Consider the following 10,631-nt stretch of genomic DNA (forward strand, 5'->3'; position numbering starts at 1 on the left):
TTACACATCTTAATCACAATCTTCAATCAGAAATAAAGCCAAAAAAGGAAATAGAGTACTGTTCTAGCTTTAATCTTACACCTAGCATTATATACTTTAATATAATTTAAACAATATTATTTTAACTAATATCATTGTTGTTACACAATTATGAGAATATAAATTCAAAACAAACACGTATTATACATCATATGCCTTACACATTTATTTATTTATTTTTAATGTTGGATCAGTGGATTATGTTAGCTTATTTATGTCCATAGACAAAAGACCGTGCTAAATTAGCACCCTTCATAAGTCAATCATCTTAGCTGCATAAGTGCATATATATGTTAGATCATATAGTTTAAGAAAAGTCATAATTTCATATAGCCATACTTCCAAATACATGTAGTTGAATTAGTAGGGCTCGAATTTGGTGAGTTTCTCACCATCTCCAGATTCTCCACCAAACAACCTTGTTATGAGACTCTTGACTTGCTAAAAACCGAGATCTCCATTTTGAATCACTTGAAAGTAAACAACGAATTAGTATTCTAAATTACTTGCCTAATTTGTTGTAATATACTAATGTTGTAGAAAGCTACAGAGTACAATTGATGGGATAGCGATGTGGCATTGTATTCCAAAGAGATGATCTATTTGATGTACTACATTACAATACAAAAAAGATGTAGAAGAAACTAGTAGTAAAGTCATCACAAATAGAGAAGGCATGTAAAGAAATTGAGATGAGATTATGTAAGATAATGTTGGCAATAATTGAAGTTTATTATGGGCTTACATGCATGCATGTTGGCAATAGAAGAGGCTTATCTTCAGTATATCCTTGCAAAAGGCCAACATTATCAGGAGGATTTTATTTTTTGAAAAAATTTCATTTAATGATGTTCCTAGTACACTGTATTTGGAATGCTGTTTTTTCTTTTATCACGCCATGAAGTTGGAGGAATTTTTTTTAAAAAACAATAAATTAAAGGTGTTGTCTTGTCTTGAAATTCAGCCTTGACCATCGTTTTAATACGGAGTAGTATAACAGTGTAATTTGGCAAGCATTGAAATACAATCTCCTCTCTAGACTTGTGTTTTTATTTGTCTTTATTAATGACTGTTACCAGTTTACCACGAAATACCACTCTATATAGTGCGGAGTACTCCGTAACGAATAGAAATTGAAATTGGTGAAGAAAAGGAGAGAATTTGGGACAAATTCATAATCAAGGAAATGGATACAGAGTACGGAGCTTTATTTATCACCACTTACCAGACGGATCACTGAGTTATCGAATGTTGGGAAATTCCCTGAATCGCATACACACATAGACATATTGCCGTTCATTACTTTTTTTTATTTTGGGGTAATAAGGAGAAGGACCGTCAGGGGAGAATTTAAAGGAAATCCCTCCTAAAATGACCTTGGTGAAATTTGACCCCTGACCTCACGCCTTAGAGTCGGAAAACTAGCCAATTGTTTTAGCCTCGTTTCTCATTTCTATTCATTACTTACCCAATTGCAATACAACCAAAATCTAGTTCTAGTTTGTACAATTTTTTTTAGTAACTTCATGTTTCCAGGCCCAAATAACCTAAAAATTTAAGAAATTCAGGCCCTTTTCAATCAAACTTTGCTCAATGTTGAGGCCAGAACATTCAATTGAACAAACGCAAACCAATTAGGATTCGAACAGTCCAATCTAATTCGGGTTATTTGTTGAACCTTTTCAATAGCCCTACCCGTTTTCATATGGGCTTTTCCGCCAACAGATTCTCTCTCTTCCCAGGGAAAACTGAACTCTTTTTGCTCTCTACTATTTTTTTGTTCCAAAACATATTAAAAAAGATGAGTTTCAATTCCAAATCATAGCATATCATTTTTCATTCTAGTTTCGAGTTATTTGGTAGATAAATTAATCAGTTTCCGCCATGGAAACCCTTTCAAGCTCTGTTTTCCTGACAAAAATCCCAGAAAAAAACAACCCAGGTTGTCAATTACCCCAATTTTCGATCAAACGTTGGAATAATCGAAGTGGGTGTTTGAGAATTAACGAAAGTTTGAATCTTGGTTCGTGGGGGTTAACTTCTGAGAGAGTTGGGATTTCTGGGTCATCAAGGGTTTTGACTGCTTCGAAAAAAGCTTCAGGTGGTGAAAGTGAGAATAAACCTAGTTCTGATGATGCCCATGCTAATGCTTCTGATGATGTTCTTCCTTTTCCCGAGGTAATTTATTCTCTCTCCTCTTAATTTTTTGATTTTCATATAAAAAAATAAAATAAAAACTCAGAACAAAAACCCTGAAATTTCTCAAATTTTAGAATGTGGTTTGAATGATTTCATTCAAATGTGTTTGGTTCATTAGGATGATTATTATGTGGAATTTGAGATAATTTTTAGAATTTTCTAGTTGGTGATGATTTATGATTGAGGGTTTTCTTGTGCTTGTTGGGTTAAAAGTTTTTTTCTTTTCCTTTCCTTTGTGGGAGTAATGTGGTTTTATGATGTATGCTCTCAAAGGATTGGTTCAATTTGCGTTTTTTTTTTTTTTTAGTAGTAATTTGACATTTTCATTGTGGTGGAAGGTGGATATTTTAAGGTTTTTGTTAGACTGTGACTTACCTAATTACCTTTAACTTACTCTTGTAATTTGAAGCTGAGTGAGCTAATGTAGTTTTGTCTTTCGGTTGCGAAATTGATTGTTTTCTCATTGTTGCCCTAGTTGGTGAGAAATGGAATGTAGTTTGGACTATAATTTCCTCGATAGTGTGTGTTTGTATTGCTTTAAGTCTTTGGGTTTTGTGTCTATGGTGAATTGGTGATACAGCAAGAGGATGCTATCTATTGTATCCTGATGAGCTTGAAGTGGAGGAAAATGCAATGAATTTTGTATTGGCAGTCTATGCACTACGGCATTGCGTGTGGTCTAGTGACTCTAGTCATACAAAGTGGAGGTTTCTAAGTTTATCAATGGATCATGGTTGGATTATATGCTCTCTTCATTCCAAATTTTATCTGTTAAAAGTAGGATTAATGTTTAATGAGTGAACAAGTTGCTTAAAGAGAACAGAACCCTAAATTGTATATCTATTCTGTGGCATTTCTTTGGGGAGAGAGAGGGGTGGGTGGGTGGGAGGATGTTAAATATAAACTAATCGATCAGTCAATCACAAGGACTTCATATTCTCTGGAGGTCAGACTGCCGTCTTTGTATTCTATACCTTGGCTTGATATGACTGAGCACTGGAGTATGGTTTGTCTAGTTTGTAATTAGAAGTAGAATTTTTTTTCTTTTCTTAATTATAGTCTGTGAGCAAGTGTATGAAATGGCTGCTTCGGCTTTGTTGTGATGTCTTCTTTCGCATTCTGAAGGCTATCAATAATCATCCAACCCAAAGTCTCAAGAGAAGCTTTAATGATGCCTCAAAGATGGTGTCAACACCAGCAGGATCAGGAAGTGGGAGTGGGTCTGGAGGCACCAGGGCAGGACTTTTCAGAACACCAATTTCTGGTGGAGTCCAAAGTGCGACATCTGCACATGGGTTACCAAGTCCGGCATTGGCAGTACGTAATCTGATGGAACAGGTAAATTCCTGTGATCCCTTCCACTCTTATATAAAATTGAAAATTGAGAATTGAAACATATGGACTAATATTCTGTGTTTCTTGTTTTAGGCTCGTTTTGCTCATTTGTGCACTGTCATGTCTCGTATGCACCATCGACGGCAAGGTTATCCATTTGGCTCTCTGGTGGATTTTGCTCCTGATGCCATGGGACGTAAGTGACATTGTTCTGCATATCATTTATTGTGTGGTTTACTAGTCATCTCTCCATTGTAAAATACAATGAACTATGGAGCTCAGTAGAAGTTAGTTTCTTATCGTCTGACAAGAGCCTTATGAATTTCCAACTGGAGATGTGTTTCAGCATTTAAATATTTTGAATTGGATATTATTGTTGGTTATGTTCTATTCTAATTTGATGGTACTTGATATGATTGACCTTAATATCCATCAATTTTTTAGTCACCATGCCTCCTTCCATCCCCCTCAAAGAATAAGGGCTGAAAACAATAAAGTGAAAAATACGTACAAAGCTAAGAAGGGGAGATTAATTGTGAGGAATTTCTGCATGTGTTATGCCCAAGAAGCATAATTTTTATCGTCTATTGTTGCAGATCCAATTTTCTCTTTTTCACCATTGGCTATCCACACAAGAAATTTGTTGGCTGATCCACGGTGTACACTTGTTGTACAGGTTTGTCTGTATACATTGTGTTGTCTACTAGTGTAACTTTTCCGTTTATACATTTTATTGACCGTTAGGTTTCATAGATACCTGGATGGAGTGGCTTATCTAATGCAAGAGTGACAATATTTGGCAATGTCTACCCACTTCCTGAAGATCAACAGGTGATTGATGGTTAATTTTATACCTTTAGCTTGCTTAAATCTATATTCTTTGTGTATTTTTATACTTGTGGAGTCTGATGCACCGTTAACCTAAGCTATTATAGTAGCAGCCTAGCAGGTTTTCAAAAACGTATCTGGTAGCAAAATACTTAATTTACGCAGTTGGTCATCCTTTTTGCGCTGTTCTCCAATAACTGTTCTTATTGTCTGTCTTTCAGGAATGGGCTCATAAACAGTATATAAGAAAGCATCAACAAGGGCCTTCCCAACAGTGGGGAAACTTCTATTACTTCAGGATGCAAAATATAAGGCAATACTTTGTTTCTTTTATCACTCATTTACTTCGCAGATGAATGCACATTTTCTCATAAGAAATTCTAATTTTATTTCCTGATTGTGAGAACCTTTTATTTGAATGGACCTACAAGTTTATTGTGTTGATTGTTTATTGTATTTCTGTCAGAAGATTGGCTTACTGGTGTTAAATGTTAGACCTGCTTCTTTATGGTATAAGAGGGTTCTTTCTCCCCCTAAAAAAAGACTTAAGCTAGCTTACTCGACAATGTATGTCATTTTTCTGAGATTAAATGGCTGCCTTTCATAAGCTTTTCAGTCTCCCTTTGACAGAAGATCCCCCCCCCCCCCCCCCACACACACACAAACACACACACACACACACAAAAAAAAAAAAAAAAAAAAAAGGGAAATTGTATTGCAGCTTTTCTTCTCAAATGCCTATGAAATAGACTTCACTATCTACATAGCAGAGGATCCCCTTGATAAGTTGATACTTAAGGGTTCCTTACCTTGTATCTTATTTATGTACTGTGGCTGGTTTTAGTGGATACAGTCTACTTAACTAATGAGTCTACTTATTTCATGAGTAGCATATCATATATCGTGTAGCTGAACGTTTTTCCCCTGAACAATGAAAGCAGTGATATCTATTTCATTGGTGGCTTCGGTACAGTCGCTTGGGTTGATGTTAAGGAATACGAAGACCTAAAACCAGATAAGATTGCTCTGGAAGGAGGTGAACAGTATTTAAAGGTAATTTGTGGTAATTTTCTTGTTTCTTTGGTAATAAATGCAAAAAGTCCTCTCTTTTAGGCTTTACCAAAGAAGCATATGTAACATGGAAATAATTGTTACTCTGGTATGATTTTAGGAACTCAATGCCATCTTCTCAAAGCCTTTGAAAAAGCTTTTATCCAATGAAATTGAGGTAGATGATGCTGCTCTCATTTCGATAGACAGCAGAGGAACTGATGTCCGGGTTCGTCAAGGAGCACAGGTATGTCATTCTTTTCAACTTCACTCAACCTGTATGTAAATATTTTTTTTCCCCCTCCTTTACTTTCTTCTTTGGTTTTTGTTTCATTTTGTTTGTTTGAATTGCCCCTTGTTCCGTTACTACCGTACTACCTTGTTCCAGTACTACCGTACTAGTCATGATAATGCCCATCTTTGTGATAAGCAATATCATCAAATCTCCTGGCTTCGAAATGCCACTTCACAGTGTGTTAAAGGCTTCTTTTTTCTTACAGTTCAACATACAGAGGATATCATTTGAAGACGGAAAGGTTGTTGAGACTCTTGAGGAAGCAAAATCTGCTCTTCAGCAATTAATTAACAATGGACGGCTGTACAATATTCAGAAATGAACGCTATTGTTTGAGTGAGAAATTCTCATCAGTAACCAAACCCCCTTAATAATGTATTATGGGAGAGTTTGCATTGTCACGTCTAGCTAAAGATGTGGCAGTATGAACTTTACAGCAGCTAACGAGCTAGGGATCTTTGCAATGCGCGTGTCCTCTTTTTTCCTACTATTCATATAAAGTAGTTGTTTTATAAATTAAGTATAGATCTTAGAAGAATCGTCATCTTTCATCCTGTTCCCATAACTAGTCCAAGTTCTAGGCGTTTGTGATGCGTGTATCAAACTCTGAGAATAAAATTTTTGTTCCTTGTAAGTTAAGATGCTCAGTTAATTGCTGTAGTATTGATCTCCCTTTACATGTTGGTAGTCGGTACCATCTTTGATCATTATCCTTTGATCAACGGTGACTTTTAGCTTGTTGATTGGCATATTGTTTAGGTGAATTTCGGCCCTTATCAGGCTGTCAAAGTTGAGGTTGCGTGTGTGTTCATAATTTTAAGCTAGGTAGGTGCTCAGCAGCCGTTGTTTGAGTGATGTTATGGTAGTGAAAACTGAAAAGTATTGAATCAATACCTTTCAGCGTAACATCACTCAAACTAGTTATTGATGATAAATGGAGAATCTTAAGACTAGAATCTTCTTTTAAGTATTATTGTGTTACATTAGGTAATGTATTATTCGTGTATAGAATTTGATTCGTTCTAGCTCTTTATTTCTAGTCCCAACATTGAATCACAACCCCTCACTAAGGAAAATGAAACAATTCTCGAATCTCTCGTGTTCTTTGCATCACATATAAACTTAATTTTTTTAGAGAGAAACAACATCCTTCGTTGTGTCCTTTAATTGTACCAATTTAAGTTCGGCTTTGTGGAAAGGAGAACATCTTTCTTATGTTCTATTGTTGTACAAACCAAGTTTGGCTTAGCGGAAAGAAGAGCATCGATCTTCTTCTAGCGAACATTTGGGAGTTTAATCCTCACTGTGAACACTTCGATAGAAAGATCCCTTTACCCTAAATGTCCATTTACTGTATAAATCAATATCAAATGTTGTTTCTTGAAAAAAATTCTTCCCAGTCATATTATGATTAGTGTAGTTTTTTCCATTTGACAAGACGAATGATCCATGCATTGTATGAGATTAAAAACTAATTATGGGAATAGTTGATTAATGAACATAAAAAAAAAATAAAAAAAAAATAAAAAATAAAAAAAAATTGACAAGTCATTAGAGAAAAGGTGAAGAACTTTGAGTCATCTAGTGAGTTCTTACTCTAGTAAAAAAAACAGGCCAAGTAGTGAGGCGGCAATAGTTTTGGATGCGATTAGAATATCTAAATTGATAAGCTTGAGAATTTAAGATAAGTATAATGTCACTGACTTTATGTCATTTAGTCAATATAGATTGCCTATGATAAAAATACAAAGCACTTTGGATAATGACATTTTTAATTGTGAATTGTGATTATCTCAAGTTTCAAAGTCGAGCAATATGCTTCTAGAGGTAGCATTGCACATCTACCTATTTTTTCTTGCTTTTTTTTTTTTTTTTTTTTTTTTTTGAAACCCCTATTTTTTCTTGCTTTTAAATGTGAGAAGAACTTTATTTATGGTAATTATATCATTATTAATGATGGAAATCATAACAAACAAAGTGTAATTTTGAAAAAAAAAAACATTTTTTTTTTCAAAATTATGAATTGAAATAGATGTATACTTATTGGAAATTTATTCTGCTAACTATAATTGATTAAAAACTTATTTTTACGGATTAATAGTAGATTAATACTCCGTAGTTGTATTTGTTCTTCAAAGTAATTTAAAATTTACTCCGTACTTATTAATCTTCAAAGAAGTATATGTGTAAGGTACGAGTACAAGCCTACAAGGCCTTACACAAATATTCTCCATGGACTTGTTACTTAACAAAACTTCATGAAAACAAACATATTCTAGTAGAATTCTAAATAAGTATCATAATTAAAATTCTCTTAACTGCTAGATAGGACAACTTATCAAAGAATACGATAAGTTGGATTAACAATTTAAGATTTCAAATTAGAGGGAGTAACACAAAGGGTTTGCAAAAATGAGCCTTTTCATATTTTGAGATATAGAGTTGGGCATGGATCGGGCTGACATGAAAACCAGTCAAGCATGACACAAAAATGGCTTGAGGATCGGCCACTAGCCCGGCACAAGCCCAAAACAACATGAGAGGCCCATTGACATGTCGTGCATAAACATCATTTTAAAATTTTGGTATAAGCACGATATGCTAGCCTACTTATTTTTTTTACAATAAATTACTGGTTATACATAAGCTCCTTTTACGAGAGATCGACACACTGCCATGGGTGTGTGGGTCTGCAAAGTCTCGTGCCCAACTCAAGCACTAATGACAATTATCTATGGAGTATGGACCAACCTGAGGAACAAATTAATCCAACCTATAATTGCTAATTCTGTCAATCTGATTAATATTAGGTAGTACAATTGCACCATTTTCCTACAAGTTTGGTCAGTTATAAAGGTAACTGTCAATGGGTATTGATGTTTTCTTGTCTTCGTTCATATTAATTATGTCTTTGTTGTGAGTGATTGTATTCGTGAACCAATTAACACTCATCAAATCAAATTGCTGAAAGAGATGTTTAGACAATGATATGTTTAGCATCTGTTTGCTCTATAATCTACTGTTACTCAGACCAATACTACATGGTCCCCCTTTTTTTATTTATTTGCTCTATAATTTTTCAATTTTTTTTTCAATTTTTTAATTTTTTTATAAACCAAAAATTTACTGATTCATTTACTAGAATGAGTAAATATTACTACTGTATATGTCCTACTTAATACTCCATCCGTCTAAAAGCTTGTCCAATTTACCTTTTTTAGGCCCCTTTAAAATAGTGTCACTTTCATTTTAGTTAGTTTGTTCCCCATAACTCCTCTCTATTTAATATTACAACTCTTAATAAAGCGATAATGAGGATGTTGGGCGGGTGTATTGAGTAATTTATTGTCAAGATATTTCAAAAATGTGACTGTTCCAAAATTTTATGATTTTGTGTCACCCTTCTACAGAGTATGAAGTTTATTTTTTTGTGATTTGTTGTAACTTTGATGAAAATGACAAATTGATATAAACATGTAGACATGTAGTTGTATGTGAATTTTATGAGAAGAGTACATATTTTTCTTCTTATATCAATATATTTAATGAATAAAGGGCTAAATAATAGTAGTATTACTCAAATCCCCAACTAATGTAATCCTCCCTTTGTTGTTGTTGATTTAAATCATTCAATAATAAAGAATGATCAAAATGCAAAGTATCTTGATTTTGAGAAATTAAGGGAAGTTTGTTTTCTGCTTCAAATTTTTGTTGTTGTTCATGCAAATGTTGTGCATGGCTCAAGGCTATGAGACCTTGTGTCTTGGCCAACTCATATTCAGCTTCCATAATTTGTTGCCTCAATTGAGTTATTGTACCAACACTTCCATACACGGGGTCTCGAACCCGTGACCTTGCTTCAAGCACCATGCTCTCTGCTGCTTCACTCCTCCTTTCCTCTGGAAGTTGCTGCATTAACATCAAAACTATCATTTTTTCGGTCCAAAAATCATATTTGAAATTATGTGAAAAAGACAAAAGTATAATATTCAGACAAAAAATAGGTGTTCAACTAAATTTCTTTATGTAATAAATTGATATAATTTTAAATAAGTTCCAAATTTATAAACATGCTCTAATTCATAAATTTAAGTATGGTCATATAATTGTCATAAAGTAGAATTATGGAATTGTATTACAAAATTAAAATAAATCATCTAGAATTAATTAAACATGTGGTTTCTTCATCATTACACATTTTGGTTTATAGTGATATTAACTTTACACTTGACACAAAATGTCATTTTTGAAAGCAATGATTTTGCTTTAACATTGAATTCTAAAATCCATTGAAGAGAAGATACTTTTAAATTTTAATCCACCTAATTTAGTAGGACAAATATAAATAAGAAGTCATAATCAAACTACACGAGAATATTAATGAATATTTTATACTAAGAGTAGTAAGTAGTACTCCATCTATAATATGAAAATAGTAAGATCGATACTCCTAAATATTTATTACTCGTATAAAAGGTACCTTTAACATCTTGGCAACATTGCTGGCTCCAAAGATTTTATGGACAGAAGCAAATCTCTCGAGATTAGTTGAAGGAAAGTAGGGTCCAAAAATGCAATCTTTAGGACATCTTCTTCTTAAATATTTGCAAGCTGCACATCTTCTTGAATTTGACATTCTTTTTGTTCTAAGATTTTGCTAAATCTTTGATTTATTTTATTTTCCCTCTTTTCTCTCTTATTAAAATCTGTAATAAGATGTAGTTAATCTTGTAAGATATTATAATTAACGATCATAATATATATACATATATATATATATATATGAGAGTGTATTTGTCCTATATTAGTCACTGATTTTTGTGGAGCTAATTAGCTAGCTAAATTGCTCTAATATTGGAAATGTATATAACGGCTAGTAAGATGT

The 10,631-nt window shown here is 33.6% G+C and overlaps 1 protein-coding gene across 1 annotated transcript; it reads left to right on the top strand.

Annotated features, from left to right (window-relative positions):
* Nucleotides 1-1,808: 1,808 nt before the first annotated feature.
* Nucleotides 1,809-6,418, top strand: LOC145571844 (non-canonical heme oxygenase HOZ, chloroplastic-like). The gene is made up of 9 exons (XM_081630878.1): nt 1,809-2,217; nt 3,364-3,576; nt 3,667-3,769; nt 4,170-4,249; nt 4,327-4,404; nt 4,623-4,714; nt 5,343-5,454; nt 5,573-5,698; nt 5,952-6,418. The coding sequence occupies exons 1-9, from the start codon at nt 1,924-1,926 to the stop codon at nt 6,066-6,068; spliced, it is 1,215 nt and encodes a 404-aa protein (XP_081487004.1). The 5' UTR covers nt 1,809-1,923; the 3' UTR covers nt 6,069-6,418.
* Nucleotides 6,419-10,631: the final 4,213 nt, after the last annotated feature.

Source organism: Chenopodium album, chromosome 12 (assembly GCF_948465745.1).
Source record: "Chenopodium album chromosome 12, dcCheAlbu1.1, whole genome shotgun sequence".
Classification (NCBI taxonomy): Eukaryota; Viridiplantae; Streptophyta; class Magnoliopsida; order Caryophyllales; family Amaranthaceae; genus Chenopodium; species Chenopodium album.

Coding starts and splice junctions, on each gene's coding strand:
- LOC145571844 (XM_081630878.1), top strand. CDS start 1,924: ATGGAAACCCTTTCAAGCTCTGTTTTCCTGACAAAAATCCCAGAAAAA. Junction 4,715..5,342: donor TTCAGGATGCAAAATATAAG/GCAATACTTTGT, acceptor CAATGAAAGCAG/TGATATCTATTTCATTGGTG. Junction 5,699..5,951: donor GGGTTCGTCAAGGAGCACAG/GTATGTCATTCT, acceptor TTTTTCTTACAG/TTCAACATACAGAGGATATC.